We start from the raw sequence: 18721 nt of genomic DNA on the forward strand, positions 1-18721 counted from the left end.
TGTACACTGTACAGTTGTCTGTATAATGTGTAGTGTACACTGTACAGTTGTCTGTATAATGTGTAGTGTACAGTGTACAGTTGTGTGTATAATATGTTATGTACACTGTACAGTTGTCTGTATAATGTGTAATGTACACTGTACAGTTGTCTGCAAAGTTGGAGGCTTTTCTAAAACTTTTGTCTCTGACACTGTAATATATTGGTAAAGTTTCGACTCTTGAATATAAATTCAAACTTGTGCAGACCTTTTAGCAAGGATTTAATTTTAGCAAACATTTTTGTAATTTCGGTGGGGACAGTTTAGCACTCTGAAATAAATGATACATGCAAAAAGAATAAAAAAGGTTGTGTTTACACATATAAAGGGTGATATATGGTAGGACGTGGGGAGATTAAGGTAGTGGTAAATGGGGGGGGGCGGGGGTGGGTTGACAGGGAAAACACTTGAATCAATTCAATCTCTAAAAATACCACTTCTAGCCTATCACCGAAATGGTTTTAAAAGTCGAGGGGGGACTTCTACATTTTTTATTTTTTTAATACAATTTATTTTTCCCAACAAAATGCTGGGACGTAAATCGTTTATCAAACAAAGCCCAGACTTTATAAAGGGAGAATCAGAAAACTGTGGAAAAGGAATACGACATTAAAGCAATACTGAAGTGTATGGTACAAAGCAATAATATGTTTACTAGTAACTTCTTTATAAAGGGAGAATCAGAAAACTGTGGGAAAGGAATACGACATTAAAGCAATACTGAAGTGTATCGTACAAAGCAATAATATGTTTACTAGTAACTTCTTTAATCAGTTATAAAATTAAACGGGTCTGTTTACACTGCACAATTTCTGTGTCTTTGTTCATTTGACTATATGAAGTCATACAAAGTCATATAAAGTCGTCTTCCAATTCCCGAGTTTTCTGGTTCTCACTGTTCACGCTTCATATTTTGGTTACAACATAGTATGAAGTATTATCTTTAAGTATGAAAACAAAAGGAAAACTTTGACGAGCAGGAAATGGAAAAGTTTAGACCGGAAATAAACTGAAATGTATATTTAGGAACTTAAATTTACTTAGGAACTAGAATATATATTTAGGAACTCGAATATATTTAGGAACTTGAATATATTTAGGAACTAGAATATATTTAAGAACTAGAATAGATTTGGGAACTTAAATATATTTAGGAACTTGAATATAAATGCCCAACACTTTCAGGACAAAACCTGTCAAACGTATAGACGACATGTGTCAGAATAAAAGACATTTAGCATATGTTTAACAAAACGAATTCTAAAAAAACCTATTTTATGAAAATGATCTTTGTATGCATAGACAATATACATACGTATATATCAAAATATGATTACGTTAAGAAAAAAAAGATTTTAATCGGTTGTCTTTATAAAAAAAATGAAATCAAGAATCTTCCAAATTGCACTGCTATTTAAAAAGTAAACAAGTTTTAGTTGTATTGTGTACAATGTACATCTTATATAAATACACATATGAGAAGCTGATTTGCCTTTTCTGAATCATGATGTTTAGAGTACAGTCTAATCCATGAAATTGTGAAATATTTCAGTGATATTTTGCGCATTTGATGTTTTAAAACACAAATAGTTAAAACAGTAGCCTAAAATCAACCTATCAAGACACTGTACATAGAATTGAAAACGATGAATAAGATGCAAAATATATAAAAGTTAAGGATCTTGAAATAAATAAAACAAATAAAGGGAAAGGTTACGATTTAGATTTAATGTGAGGATTAAATGAGGTTAATGACTTTAGAGGAAGAAAACAGATTATGTTAGATGTATATAAACAATGCATCAAGGGGGGGGTAGGCGGGAAGGGGTTAAATTGATGCATTTTTTAAGAAGGGGGTTGTTTCAAAATAAGAAGCATTAAAAACTGTAGTTGCTGCGAGCTCCATATTATGTTTCTTATTGCTGCACATGCATTAATTCAGCTAATTTAGTAATTCAGCTAATTTTAGTCATTTTTTTCAGATGTTTCTGATAGGACAGAGTTACTATCAAACCTTCAGAAACTAAATTGTACACATTTTTTTGTAATGTTTTTTCCACATTCTTAAGTTAGTGAAGCTCTAAACTTATTTCTTTATTTGTTAAATGATTTAGTATCAGTGTTAAGAAATTCTAGACATAATTCATCCAATAGTATCTTTAGATTGCTTTATTCACAAAGTTTAAGGTCGTCATTAAAGGTTCATCCTTCGTGGTAACCCTATATTTTAAAAACATCAGGAGTACAACCANAGTTACCTGCAACATCAAGAGTTGCATTCCTACTCCTTGCTCGTCCAACATCATTCACTGCCTCACACCAATATACTCCACCATCCTTTAAATATTTTAAACTTGTTATTATTATTATTAGAATAATCATTAAAGAGAAAATTCACTTATTTAAATATTTACATAATACTATTCGTTTAAGAATAGGCACTGATTGGTTTTACAAGTGAAGATGTTAGATCAGAACCAATTTTTAGTTTTTTGATAAAAGTCCAATTTACAATTTAGAATTTGATGCTTTTTTATCTTAAAGTTTTTCTGTTTTTGTTCACTTTAGCTCTTGATCGCGACCAGTGAAAGTTATATCTGATGTTCCTGTCTCGAGAAATTGATAAAAAAACTATGTCAAATTTATACGAAAATTCAGCTTTCACCCTATACCCCCTTTCATTTTTCCTTTACAGTCCTTTTAAGCTTTTTACCTTTTGGAACAAAAACAGAAAAACTAAATTTTAACAAAAAGTTGGAATGGGGAGGTAAGGGGACAAATGCAAGGTGTTTCTTCTTTATTGATGTAGATGTAGACCATTTAACGTGTTGTTTTCTTTATTTTTTCTGTTTTCGCTTTTTATTGAATCGGTTTAATGTAAAAGGAGGAACAGCACATATTTAAGGGGGGGGGGAAGGAGGTTAAAGGAACGAAATAACCGTCTCAAACTCAGATTTTCTAGTTCCTATATCTTTGAAACCTGATGTCGTTGACCATTGACAAATGACATGTCTATTTAGGAATTTTGTTTGACCAATAGTTAAAGTTTTTAATATTAAATATGTCCACCATCAGATTGGAAATAAAAACAAAAAGTGCATAAAATGTTGATTTTAATGGTTGCCCCCTATATCCCTGTGCTACGGTGTAGTGGGTACTAGGGTACTAGATAAGCTGCGAATATAAATGGAAAAATTATAGAAACGGAAATAAAGTTTGCCTGGAGGGCCATTCATGTACAGTGTACAGGGTACATTATAGATTNAAAGCTGACAAGGGTTAAAAAATCTAAAATCTAAATCCAAAACTGTAAAATTATCATGACAGTGCAGAATGAAAACTTTTTCTCAATTTTATTATATTCGTCGAAAATGTTTGATGAAACTATTTAAAAATCAGGAGAATTGAGGATTTTTAAGCTTTCCATGAGTCTATCATATTCATAACACAATTTTTTTTTAAACCGATGAATATTTATTAATTACATTTTAGAAATGTTCAAATGTTGCTGTAGTAACTTTTCTGGTTTAACGAATTATAAGACAACCACTTCCCCGTTAAGTTTGATGGCCAAATAAAAATGATTTTAAAAAAATTATTTTATTATTATATTCTATTAATTAAAAAAGGTTACTGCGTGAATTGTGCCGTAAAAAGAAAATGTAATTAATTTAGTTTTCAGAAAATTAGATAAAGATAAAGATTTTTTTTAATAGTTTCCTGTTTTTACATTAACACTTTTTGCATAGCCATTTTCATCAATATAATTCATGAACAATGGCTATATATGAGTAAAGTTTGATAACTGAATGTGTTCATAAAAATCAAATTATAAAGTTCAAATAAATGATTATGAATCATAAGAATTTATAAATAATAAAAGTTTAACCGAACATATTAGAAATTATCTGATGAAACACATGTGACAAACACAAGAAAATAAGAAATTTAATAGAAATCAATGGAATAGAATGGAACAAAGAACCTGAGTTTTTGCCAAAAATTCAAATGTTCTAATCCCTGTATCTTTGCAACCTGGTAGTGTGAACCTTTAAACCTTTCAAACTTAAACTATCGGATCTAACAGAAATTTCAAAGATCTACGACATCAAGTTGCAAAGATATAGGGATTAGAAAATCAGAGATTGTTGCAAAAACTCAATTCCTTTTAAGCTTGAAACGTTAAAAAGGTGAAAAACACTTATTATGAATATTTTAAATGAGGGGGGGGGGGTTTATTCCAGTTTTCATTAGTCAAAGTCGATCCAGGAATGTTTGATTTCAACAAATCAGAGCTCAATGTGATCAAACTTTATACTGCAACTGCAAGATATAGATTATTTAACCATATTGTTTCTCATCAAAAATTACAGGCTCAAAAAGACAATTTTGAACTAATACTTAAATTTAAGATCACTAAATGTATTTTTTTACCTGATCTCTTCTAGTCTGCATAACTCGAAGGAAAAACAAAGAACCGGTTGGAAGAATTACCCTGCAGTACATAATATTATGAACAAAGAGAACTGGTTGGTAGAAAAAACTTGCAGTACATAATATTAAAAACAAAGAGAACTGGTTGGTAGAATAAACTTGCAGTACATAATATTATAAACTAAGAACCGGTTTGGAGAACAAACCTGCAGTACATAATATTATAAACAAGAACCGGTCAGCAAAATTGATACCGCCAAAAAAGTTTTAAAAAATAAAAAAGTTTTCGGAAATAATGTTCTAAATTTTGCCACATAAAAGTCATATGGGAATAAACTGCTCGAAGTCCCACCATTTTTTTTCAAGAAACTTTTCCATCTCTGACTTTTTTATATTAGATTTGGTAGAATAACCGGCCCTGCAGTACATAATAATAAAAACTAAGAACCGGTTTCATTTAGATAATTTACCGTGGCATAAAGGACAAGAATAGTCGCTATTACATAAGTGCTGAAACTTATTTTAGATTATACAAAATTCTTACAGCGGGGCCCATAAAAATGCGGAACTGGAAAACGAGAGTCAGATTTTAAATAGCCTAATGAACATGAAAAACAGAAGTTGTGCAATGTATAAAAAATTAATCCACTTAATTGATTAATTTTTAGGGTATTAGTAAAATTATTTGCTTTATAGAAACATAAAATACACATAAAATGGCTTAAAATTGTATTTTTATTCCAGAGTTTTATGAGTATTACTGTATTTTATTTGTTGTACGAAAATATTCTTAAAATAAACTATTGAAGCTATAGATGATTTAAATATAGAAATCTATTAATGAATAAACTTTTTTAATTTTAAATTGACTTCTTTCCTAACTCATGATAAGACATTTGACACATTTGAGAACTTTTTGCTTCATCACTCTAAATATTTTGATATTTTCCCGTTTTTATACAATTTCTTTTAAAAATATGTAAAAAAGTGTTAAAACACATTTTAATGTTTTTAAATCAGGCAATTTTAGTATTAAACCATATAAGATCATCCAAGTGTGACATTGGTTATCAGTTTTGACCCCTGGTCAGTGTGGTCAGTGTTTGAACTGAAGTCCCCTGGATTAACAGATCAGGTAGTAGATATAGATGCAGGGTTGATGCGTCTGACAAGTTTATACGTGCTGCAACGTTAATGAACATAGTATTACAAGGAACTTAAAGAACGAAATTATTTGCATTTCCAAAATTACTATTACTAAATTCTAGAAACGATCCCTCCCCAGAACCACTGGACACTTTGTGGAAATATACAATAACCCTACATTATACACCTGGATTGATTGATTAATTCTAAATATACAGCTACATGCAGCTGACTGTTTAGTAAATCTCTTTCATGCTAGTCTGCGTCAATGATCCATCTATGACTATATGTTCTGTGCCTGAATTGTAAAGTATATACCTGTGAGAATGAGGGTGGGTAGGAGCAGTTTGTACCTCCTTTCCATCTTTATACCACTGTATTGTCGGCTCAGGAGTACCATCAGCCTGAATGGGAATGCTCACGATTAATAAGTAAGGTAGATGTTGAATCCCATTTAGTCACATGACCATTTTATTTTAGTTATATCTAATGTTTATAATTTCAGATCAACCAGTATAAAAATGAATTAATACAGCAGCTTTTAGGATGGATGAACACAAAAACGAAAAGAAACGAAAATAGTGCTAATCCAAAACCCACATACATTTTTTCCGAAAACCGTTATTTCAGGGCTCGTCGTATTGGCGCATTTTCAACCTAAAAAACGGGCACAATACATTTTCTTATAATATTCTTCTCTTACCTTACAGTTCATGGTTACTGGCTCATTTTTCGGAACTAGGCTTGAGGTGGGATGCTCTGTGATGATTGGGGACCTTAGGTCACCTGAAAAATTATACTTATTTAGTCAATCATAAACTTTTTCCGTAAAACATAAAAAAATGTCCAATTTCTTTCCTAAAAAGGATTTGGAATACAATTTTTACAAATTTACGGTTTTCTAATCCAATCAGTTTAAAATTTTAATTTATTCCTTAAACAATTTTACAAAAAATTAAAAAAGTAGATATCTAATAAAGATTTTTCAGTTTAAATATTTCTAAAACGCAATTAGGAGTTCTCCTAAACACCAACCATCAAACATTATAAAATAAATTGTAACTTTTAATCCTCCACAATTTTATGATGATAATGATAAGTTAAAACTTATCATTATCATAGGAAAAAATAGCTATAATCGTAATTTACGTCCAAGCGCGGGTAAACGGCGGGAGTATCCTGGGCAACACTGGGTTCTCAAGCTAGTATAATATAAATTAAAAGATTAAAGATAATAATAGATTTTGGAAGAAAGTGTTAAATTAACCAATTTTTCAAATTTTCAGATTTGCGAATACTATTCTAGTCGTTTTTAACAAGTTAGGAAGTTAATATTCTCATTAAAATCTTCTAATTTTCTTCTAGTAGAAGGAGGATACGGAGGGGGGGGGGGGGAACTGAGGGGGGTATCTATAAAATCTAGTTTATTATAGGCGTGTGTTCAGACTGCATAAATCTATCGTTTAACATATGTTCTGGCAAAAACTTGAGTCCTCAGATATAATTTATTAATAAAAAACTAAATATCTAGAGTAGCTTTAACATTTAATACATAGAATAGCATTAATACGTGGAGTAGCTTTAATACATGGAGCCGCATTAATGCATGAAGTAGCTTTAATACATGGAATGATGGAGTAGCTTTAATACATGGAGTAGCTTTAATACATTAAGTAGCTTTAATACACAAAGTAGCTTTAATACATGGAGTAGCTTTAATACATGGAGCTTTAATACATGGAGTAGCTTTAATACATGGAGTAGCTTTAATACATAGAGTAGCTTTAATACATGGAGTAGCTTTAATACATGGAGTAGCTTTAATACATGGAGTAGCTTTACTAAATGTAGTAGCTTTAATACATAGAGAAGCTTTAATACATGGAGTAGCTTTAATACATGGAGTAGCTTTAATACATGGAGTAGCTTTAATACATGGAGCAGCTTTAATACATGAAGTAGCATTAATACATAGAGTAGCATTAATACGTGGAGTAGCTTTAATACATGGAGTAGCACTAATACGTGGAGCCGCATTAATGCATGGAGTAGCTTTAATACATGGAGTAGCTATACTGAATGGAGTAGCTTTAATAAATGAAGCAGCTTTAATAAATGGAGTAGTTTTAATACATACAGTAGCTTCAAAACATGGAGCAGCTTTTGTAAGTTGAGCAGCTTTAATATATGAAGCAGCTTTAATACATGAAGCAGCTTAAATACATGGATCAGTTTTTATACAAAGAGCATTTTTATGTATGGAGCAGCTTATAGTTTGAATTCTTGAGGCAACTTTAAGGTATGGACCAGGTTTATTTTATGATTGCAACTAATGAAGAATACATAATTTGAATTAAAGATTAAAAATAAGGATTCGTTTGACTCCATTCATAGAGTTCTCATTTGCAGAGCTATTAAGTCTTTCAATCAACCAGTTTATCTTGAGAGTCAAGTTTTTATTTCTAATAGTTCTACTTTATAGTGCATTGAGGCAGATCCATTTATAGATAGATAGATAGATAGATAGATAGATAGATAGATAGATAGATAGATAGATAGATAGATAGATGGATAGATAGATAGATAGATAGATAGATAGATAGATAGATAGATAGATAGATAGATAGATAGATAGATAGATAGATATATAGATAGATAGATAGATGGATAGATAGATATTGATAGATAGATAGAAGTTCTGTTTAAAAGATTTGTGACATTGATCCTCTTTAGATTTAAACAAATTGTTCTTCAATTGTTTTTTATTGCTAACAAATTATACAATACCCGCGGATGTATATTTATCTGTCTATCTGTCTATGACTATCTGTCTATTTGCCAATCTGTCTATCTGTCTATTTGTCTATTGGTATCTGTCTATCGGTCTGTTCATCTGTCCATCTGTCAATATTTTTATCTGTCTATCTGTCTATCTGTAGACCTGTCTATCTGTCGATCTGTCTGTCTGTCTATACGCTGATTTAATAGTTCGGTCAATATTACAGCAAGTAACGACTTTTGATCACCAGTTAACATAAATTATTCTCTCTTTTTTTTTCATCAGTCGGAGTTTTAATGCTATAGTTACATCTGTATATCTGTCTGTCTGTATATCTATATATCTGTCTATCCTTGTCAATCTGTCTGTCTGTATACCTGTATATCTGTCTATCCATGTCAATCTGTCTATCTGTATACCTGTATATCTGTCTATCCTTGTCAATCTGTCTGTCTGTATACCTGTATATATGTCTATCCATGTCAATCTGTCTGTCTGTATACCTGTATATCTGTCTATCCATGTCAATCTGTCTATCTGTATACCTGTATATCTGTCTATCCTTGTCAATCTGTCTGTCTGTATACCTGTATATCTGTCTATCCATGTCAATCTGTCTGTCTGTCTATCTGTTTATACTGTCAAACAATTTTTAAAGTTTTACACATTTTCATTTCAAACACTATAAAATGCTCATTGAAAGTTAAAATCAGTATATTTGTTTCGTAGATAGAAACACGGAAGTAAAATAGAAAATGAAGGGGGGGGGGGGGAGGGGGAAGATTAGAATTGAATAAGATTAAATTAAATTAAATTAAACTCTCTGCTATAAATTGAGCTAGATCAGCCAACTAAAGTATTTTCAGTTTAAACTCTGGAAATAATTAAAGTTTGGTGAGAGATGAGAACATTTTAAACAAATAATTCTAAACTAACAGGGACTGTCGTCTTCGTAATTTCAAGTGTCCCCAGATTCTAACAGGTTCATGCCCAATTCACAACGGCACCAATACAACCTTTATCTGAGATGAAGATATCGTCGTTTTTATATCTTCAGAAAAGTATCAAGTTATGACAATTTCTTTTTTAGACTCTGCTTCCTTATTCCGGAAGTCTATTTTAAAGTGAAACCACGATGGCAAATAATCCATTTTTAGCTTGACACGTTAGGATATCTCCGTATAGAAGTAAAGAGTACTGTTGTCAATCAGACATGCCACTTGAAGTTAGGAAGACCATTCGGTTGTTTTTTTTCATTCTCAAAAACCAAAACTTTTAGCTAAATTTGAGACACAGATTAGAGAGATGTAAAATCATATTTTTCGAATTTGTTTTTCCTAAAGTTAAAATTATCGTTAAAAAATTTGTATCTTACCTAAGGCCAAATTAGAATGAAGAAGGTAGAGTAAGATTAGATCTTTCATAATGCCTGTCCACAATTTGGCCATTTTATTACTATTTATTAGTTTGAAAAGTTTCACTGTTTTGAGATTTCTTTATTTTCTTCATCTTTTTTTCGATGATCTTGTTCACTTGTTGTCGTCTTTTCTTCAACTTATCTGAAATAGACAAGTTATCTTTAAAACATAGAAAAAATATGCAATTTAAAAAATAAATGGTAAACTGTCTCTTAGTTTTGATCTTTTTGTAATAAACTAAAAATGTTCTTTAAGGAACATAGGCAAACACCTAGGTTTCAAAGAAAAGGAATTGCATCTTGGCCACCAACTCTGCTTTTAAAATCTGTGGAACCCAAAGTCATAAATCTTTAATATTTCAAACTTATATTATTTGATCTAACAGAATTCATAGTTTGAAATATCTAAGGTCTACGACATTTGAATCCAAAGATATAGGGGTTAGAAAATCAGAGTTGGTGGCCAAGACTCAATTCCTTTGGTAATTTATATGAAAACGATGAAAGGAATTGAGTCTTTGCCACAAACTCAATTTATCTAATCACTATTTCTTTCCAACCTAGATATTCTAAAACCTTAGATATTCTAAACTATGAATTCTGATTAATTAAAAAGTTATGACAATTAAATGTGGACATCATCAGGTTGCAAAGATAGAGGAATTGGAAAATTTGAGATTATGACAAAGACTCAATTCTTTCAGCTTGACAAGAATAAATCTATGATGACAAAATATATTTGTTTTATTCAATATTGAAATGATACTCAACAAGATATACAGGATAAGGGTGTCAAATTTCAAAGTTCCCCTACTCCCCCTTAAAATTGAAGAAAGAAAAAAAATCAACCCATTATTTTTTTCCAAAACAAGAATATTAAATAAGTGTAATTAATCTGTTTTTGTTTCAAATTATTTGTGTAGATAATATTCAACCCTGGTCTTCTCTTTCTCTTAAACCTTTCTTGTGGAGTAGAGTTTTAAATCTTATAATATCCTTCTCTCTTCTCTCTCTATACCTGTCCAAGTCCTTGTATATATCGACCCACACATTGGCAAATAAGTTGTTCTTTTAAACGATTTAACCTCCTTCAATTTACAAACATTTAAAACCATATTTGCCCCCACCCACCTAAACATTTAAAACCATATTTGCCCCCACCCACCTAAACATTTAAAACCATATTTGCCCCCACCCACCTAAAAAAGTCAAGGCATTCAGGAAAAAAAGATTATTTCTTTCAAGCACGTCAGTAGAAGTTGTTTAACTGTATATTTAAGTGTAAAGTACTGTGATTTTTTTTATGTAAGTTTTTTTCAAGAGCATCTTCAAAATTGTTATTTTTTGTCCCATTTCAATGTTTTTATACCTAAACACAGAAGCAACTAAAAATTTGGAAAATTTTGTGCAAAACATCACTGATCTTTGATTTTTTTTACTCCCCCTGTATATGTATATATAAATGTATACATACAGATATCGGGGTTTTTGGATCAATCTCTCCTTGTATCATAGATTCACCTTAAGATACAAGATACACATATATTCACTATAAATCCATATTTACTTTACCACATGTTTTCCCATGGGGGGAGGGGATTACAGGGGGGGAATATGGTTGAAGGAGGGGGGGGGATTTTTACTTATTTATTATTCTGTTATATGTATACTTTGTTTATACAAACCACGTTGTTTTCGGAAAAAATGTATCTTCTACAAAGAGAAGATGTTAGTACAATCAAAGTTTGATCAAATTTGATGAAATAATGCATTTTCGGAGACTTTGCAATCGTTAGAAGCATTATAGACTTAATTAGGCGAAAATGGCAGAAGATTAAAAAATTCACGGGACGAGGGGGGGGGGGGAAGGTTCGATTTATTCTAAATTGATAAGAAAATGCATTTATGCATTTAACACGTTGCAAGACATTTTTAGGTGCATCAATCATTTTTACAACAAAATGATATAAGCAATTTTTGGAGACAATAGAATTGATTAGATGATTTAAATTTGGACATAAGTTTCTTAACTTTTCCGTATTCTAAGTAGAACTCAGACCGGAGATGTACTTCTGAAAGAAAATTACTAGAATTTAAAAATCTAGTAATTTTCGCTTTTAATTCTATTGTAACATTATTACCTTTAAATATTGGTATTGAAACCGACATTTTTATTCATAATCATGCAACTTAAAATTTTTGAATTAAAATTAAAATTGATTTTAAATTGATTTTAAAAAGCGACAAATTTTGAAGTACATTTCATATTTCATATTTTCATTCAACTACAAAGCACGAGATAATACTAATAACAAATCACAATTAACTATGTAGTTTGGACCCGCCTAACCAGAGTTTGTTGTTTTGTTTGGTTGGCCCATTATAAGCGAATTGACTATTTTATTTAGATAAAATAAAAAACAGTAAAATTAATTTGATTTATATCCTTTCTCTATTTTGTAAATAACTTTTATCTCCTACCTTTATTCTCAATTCTTTATCATAAAAAAGACTAACTTTTTGAAACACTTCACGCCTAATTAATATCTGCATCAAAGTGTAAACAATTATACAAAAGTGTATACAATATGTGAATATATGTATTAGTAATATTTTAAATGTTTTTTTAAATATCCCCCCCCCACTTTAGTTTAGTTCGTGGAAAACTTGAATGTTTACAAAAAGATATAGAATATCGAGAAAAGAAATTGAATGTAAACAAACGAATTGATATATTTATATAAAAATGTATATTTTTATACAAATAAACTAAACTATCAATACATGAGTGTATAATAAACCTAAATATAAAATATATTCAACCCCTCCCGTCACTCAAGGGTTGATTATAAGACAATGAATATGCATTGTAATACAGTATACAACTATATTAGCATAGAAAATATAGTTATAGCATTCTATTATAAATTATGGTAAAAATAAGAACTTATGGTCTTCGGAAAATAAAGCAAAACCCATATTTTTTAATTTAAAATCATGATTTTTAAACACTTTTTTGTGTCTTCTTGTTCCAGTAAGTTATGTGAAAAAACAAGCTGCGAAAATGCGCACGCTTATAAAACCTTCCGCAAATATTTTGATGCACTGTTTTGCAGTGGCAATTGAAGTGCTCTTGTAGTTGGGAGGGGAGGGGAGGGGGGAAAAGAGAAGAATTGAAATCGACACTAAATGTTTAAACACAATCAAGGAAGCTATAACAGTATACTTTATAGGCTTGAATAGGTAGTTATGATTTGACACCCTTTAAGTTTAATGTTTAAAGACAATACTTAAACTGATTTAACTCGGATCAAACAAAGCTAATATCAGATAAGTAGAAAAACAATCCATTAAAGATAGAACATTTAGGACCAGATTTATATCTCATCGGAGTAGCATTATATCGGAGACTCTAAGAAGGTCTCCGACGAAAAAGAAAAAAGTTCTTTTGAAAAATAAGAAAGATATGAAATGTATTATTTGTCTCCGAAGTGTACATCAATAATAATGATAATAAAACTACTGATGTATCAAGTATCAAAGGAAAATATAATTGTGATTGATTATAAATAAATGCAACATTATTAGGCCTAGGACCAAACTTAATAAAATGGCGAGAATTAGGTCCCTAAAACCTTAAAATTGTTGCGACTTATTGAAATCGAGTCAATTCCATTTGATCAGTTTACCAAAGGAGAAACAGGTTTAACTCATTTGAATAGATTTAAGGTGGTACATTCATAAACCAGGACGCTTTGTAATATTACAACTTTTGCCATATTGTATGTTACTTAATTGCAATATTACAAAAAATTACAAAATTACAGAAAAACTATGATATTTTCCACATTTTTAATTAGATTAAGGTTTCAAGGGTACCGTTGTGAATCAGGCATTGCCATCCTTGGCATGGAGGGCCACTTGAAATTACACTTATGGTCCCTTAAAAACGTGCCATTTTCACAGATTTAACGTCCCTTCCTGCCCTGATTTCCCCTGTATTTTCATAGTTATAAAACGAGACTCTTGACAATTGAAGTTGGAGCAGGATAGGGTTTCCACGAAATGGCTAAATCTTTTGCGCAAAATTTGCGCTATTTTCGCGCAAATTTTATTTTTGCGAACTTTTGCGCTATTTTTGCGCATGAAACGCAATGAGTTTAGCGCGGTTTTGCGCTATTTATTTTGCGCAATTTGCGCAAAACCGGAAATATTTTTTGCGAAAGTTGCGCATGAAACGAAATTTTAGTTTTGCGCAATTTTTTTTCCGCAATTTGCGCAAAACCGCAAGTTTTACACAAAATGTAACTTTTTAGGCACATTGTCAAAAATTGATATTCTAAGCTTAGAATTAAACAACTGAAGATTTATTCCATATACAAAAATATTAACATACGAGTATGATAACGATTATACTACACTCAATTGGTTACTTCCAGTTACAAAAAGTTTAAATTAAGGGACCAAAATTAATAAAATAGAAATTAGAGAGTGTGAAACTTGGCAATATTTTAATCCTATTAAATAATTTCAAGTGACCCGGCCTTAAAAGCTTTGCTTAATCATGAGTATGAATTGTATTCTTAAATTTTTTTAATCAAATTTCTGAATTTCTGAAATCTTTTTAATCTCATATAAAATAATGCAAGAAAGTAACCAATGCCTGAAGAATCCACTTTTAGGAAATATGCATGTCCAAAACTAAAATTGTCGAGAAAATTGTGAGATTTGAACTCTTCTTAATTGTCAATTGGTCAATTATGTAAAAGTGACCAATAGGAAGACATTCCAAAACAAGATTTTTCCAGAATTGAATTCTAAGAAACACAAACCGTCACCAACCGTGTGATTTTTACGAAATTGCGGAATTGCGGATTTGCGCAAAACTCTTGTTGCGGAATTGCGCAAAACTTGAGTTTCGCAAAAGCGGAATAGGGCAATTTTGCGCGAAATGACTTTTGCGAATGATTGCGCAAATTGTTGTTTTTTCGCGCAAAATTGATGCGCAAAGAAAGAAAAATATTGCGTTTCGTTCCGCAAAAATTGCGCAAAATTTTTGCGAATGGAAACCCTAGAGCAGGACTAGATTTATATAAAACTGAAAACAAGGTTTTAGATTGGTAGATAGATAGATAGAGAGATACAGAGATAGATACAAAGATTGGGAGTTAGAGAGTAAGAAATATATTGGTAGATTAGTCTAGTAGTTCGTCTATTATCCGAGGAGGAGAAAAACATTTAATTTTGATAATTTTGCAAATTTGCATAATAGTTTCCTATGACCAAATATTTCACAGATTATTTTTGTAAAAATTGATTTCATGTAAGGCTGTGACATCCGTCTTGTGTTTACTTTTCCACCAAAAGACCGTACACTACAGTACAAAAAATGCGTACACCTCTGAAATAACTTTCCTTGCATTAGTACCTTGGATGTTGTGAGTTAGAGAGTAAGAAATATAGGAATATAAAAAATCAGACAATAGTAACATTAATGTTCCAATTTTGGGAAATAATAATTTAAAAAGACAAAGAGGATGTTAGGATTTTTGGGAATAAGAAAACTTAAGTACAAGGAGGACGTTGTAATTTTGGGAAATATTTAGAATTAAAAACAAATAAGAATTTGGGATTTTAATGAATATTTATAATTAAAAGTAAAAATCTATAATTGACATTTCGGAGGATTATCATTAAAGAAGGAATTTGGGATTTTGGGAGATATTCAGCATTAAAGACTAGGAGGAAATAGTTGGGATATTGGGAGATATTTACCATTACATGCAAAAGTGAAATTTTTCGGAATTGTGAGTAAAAATTAAAATTAAAACTAATGGGGGAAAGTAACATTTTTGGGAAAAAACGAAACAAAGAATACTAATGGTTGTTTAGGAATAATAATCACTATACACAGGGAAAAGTTTTATTTTTCTGAAAAAAAAGGAAAAAGGAAGTTTTGGAATTTTAAAGAATGTTGAACATTGCAGTCCTCGGGGACGTTTGGGATTTTTGGAACAAGGTTGGGAATCATTAAGGTGATGAAATGGGAAGGTAAGAGGGATTTTGGAAGGTGAAGGGGGGGGGGAGTGTATCGATTTCCTCATTGTTGTATACCTTCATTTACAATATACATGCAACAAACAAATTTACATTTTCCACTGCTTCGAACTTGAATACTTAAGGGATATTATTCAACCAAGAAACAAAATAAAAGAGATCAGAGACCATATTTAGCTAATAGCTAGAAGTGGTTAAACTGCATAGATTAAGTTGAACCACAGCTTTTCCGCTAAAGAGGTAAAACAGCTGGAGAAACCACAATTGAAAAATATCAGTTTTCAAAGTTATTCACATTGATAACAATTCCAATTGATAATACAGCTTTTAAGGGTACCGTTGTGAATCGGACATTGTCATCTCTTTATGCTGGGTCACTTACAATCACGCTTTACAGTCCCCTTCAAGACCAGAAACCTTGCATTAGAACTTGATATTAACAAGGTTCAGGTTGGGTTAAAAATAACAAATGATATCTCACCGGAAACGAAAGTTGACCGGCAGGCCTACCTTAAAGTGGCGCCCGATGCATGCATCAAAGAAATTGAGCCTTTGCCACCAAATCAAATTTTCTAAATCGTATATTTTGCAACCTGATGTTGTAAACCTTTGGTATTTAAAACTTAGATTATTTGATTTAAGAGAATTCATAGTTTGACATATCTAAGGTCTTCAACTTTGGGTTGCAAAGATATATGAGTCTGTGGCAAACACTCAATTCCTTTACATATACCCTGAGGAAACCAGCTACCCTACAATTTCTGAGTCTAATATAATATGTATTCATAATTGAAAAGCTGAAAGATAAACAAAAGTTAAAACTTCCCAGGTTCCTTTGGATTCAACTTCAGGTTTTTAAAACTTTCTTTTAAATAAAACTGATTAATTAAATAAATTAATTTGCGTTCACATCACAGCGTATAAGCTTTATTGAGCATTGATTAATTACAATGAGATCGTCAGATAAAAAGCAATAAAAACAAGATAATAAAATATAAAAAGTTACAAATATATGAATCCTCAAACATGGATTCATGTACTCAAAGAAAAGAGAAAATAGCTTTTTTACATTCAAAAGGGTGAACATGTGGATTGAGCATAACATTTTTATAAAATAAAGAGTGACATAATTTTCGTCAATTTTATGATTTAAAATTAAAAATTTGAGAATCAAGACCTATTCAAGTGAATCATTTTACATGTAGTGTCAATGGTAAATTTTTAAAAACATTTTTGATTTTTACTGTACCTTAGCTAAGACTTATACAGTGGAGTGCGTGCTTTTTATTATGTCGTGTCGCGCGCTGACAAGATTTATGTTTCGCGCACAACCATTCAAAACCAATAAAAAACCATATCATTGAGCGCACAGACACTTTACTGTGACAGTCATGCGCGCGCGCCCAGTAGGGGGTTGTAAGAATAAGGTTTCTTACAATCAGGGACCTTTTAGGCTTTAATCAGGCTCTTTCTGTATACAACTTTTGGTTAGGTTTGTGTCACTCATTCTCTTTGTTCATTTAAAGGGAGTGTGCGCGAAAATGAAGAAAAATAAGTCACTGAAAGTCTGCTTTGTCATAGAAAAACTGTTTTTTTTTATCAGCTTTTTTGGGCTTGTACGTTGTTCAAGCATAGAGGCTTAANTGAGCCCCCTTTAGCCTCACACCCTGTATTCGCCTGTACCAAACAGGTTAATATTATGTTTATAAACAGAGAAATTAAAGCTAGAGTTTATCCAGCAGTGTCAATCAATGAAAAAATTAATTAAGTTACATCGTAGTTCCTTTTCATTTTCACAACCGTTCCTTTTCATTTTCACAACCTTTCCTTTTCATTTTCACAATCGTTCCTTTTCATTTTCACAACCGTTCCTTTTCATTTTTACAACCGTTCTTTTTCATTTTCACAACCGTTCCTTTTCATTTTTACAACCGTTCCTTTTCATTTCGAAGGTTTGCCACAATTTTATCAAATGTAATTGTAAAGTCATACTTAGTATAATACGGTGGAATGATAGTTCCCGTTCGTTAATCTTTTAATTATAAATGGAGTTAAAGATTTTGACTGATTTCTGTAAATTCTAACTGCACATTTTCAGAGTATAACTGTTAACAATTACAGGATCGTTATGTCCGATTATTTCCACATTGTGATAATAAGCACGTTATAAAGCTGAGTTCTGGCTTAAAACGTGCTGTTGTTGAGAGTAATATCTCGTGAATTATACGAAGACAGTTTAGCCTTGTTTTGTGCTTAGTGCTTATAGTGTAAGAAGATCCTTGGGATGTTTTCAGTAGGTCAATTAGTGTCAATATATACATATTTACTTATATGTGAGCAACCCGATTTTGTAGACCTTAGAGGTATTTCAAATTATGAATTCTGTTAGATCAAAAAATCTAAGTTTGAAATTCTAAAGGTGTAAACCCTCCGGTTGGAAAGAATATTTGACGCTCTGTATAAAACCTGGAACATCTTTTTATAGAAAAAAAATTATTGAAAATTATTTTTATTTTTTCTAAATCTGAAAACCTGGCATGCATTCCCGAGTTCATTTCGGCATAAACTATATACTTTACATTCCCGAGTTCATTTCAGCATCGACTTTATACTTTACATTCACGAGTTCATTTCAGCATAAACTTTATACTCTACATTCCCGAGTTCATTTCAGCCTAAACTTTATACTTTATATTCCCGAGTTCATTTCAGCATCGACTTTATACTTTACATTCACGAGTTCATTTCAGCATAAACTTTATACTTTACATTCCCGAGTTCATTTCAGCATAAACTTTATACTTTACATTCACGAGTTCATTTCAGCATAAACTTTATACTTTACATTC

General features: G+C 31.1%; 1 protein-coding gene across 1 annotated transcript in view; it reads right to left on the reverse strand.

The window, feature by feature from the left end:
- Window positions 1-18721, reverse strand: part of LOC111697402 (roundabout homolog 2) — a 63757-nt gene that overhangs the window by 33841 nt on the left and 11195 nt on the right. Inside the window, exons 2-6 of the mRNA XM_023467414.1 lie at window positions 9774-9957; window positions 6323-6405; window positions 5938-6023; window positions 4474-4534; window positions 2298-2376 (exon numbers count right to left, since the gene is read on the reverse strand). Of these exons, the coding sequence (XP_023323182.1) occupies window positions 2298-2376; window positions 4474-4534; window positions 5938-6023; window positions 6323-6405; window positions 9774-9846 (382 nt within the window). The 5' untranslated portion in view covers window positions 9847-9957. The remainder of the gene's footprint in view (window positions 1-2297; window positions 2377-4473; window positions 4535-5937; window positions 6024-6322; window positions 6406-9773; window positions 9958-18721) is intronic.

This window comes from Eurytemora carolleeae, unplaced genomic scaffold, assembly GCF_000591075.1.
Source record: "Eurytemora carolleeae unplaced genomic scaffold, Eaff_2.0 scaffold197, whole genome shotgun sequence".
NCBI classification, from domain to species: domain Eukaryota; kingdom Metazoa; phylum Arthropoda; class Copepoda; order Calanoida; family Temoridae; genus Eurytemora; species Eurytemora carolleeae.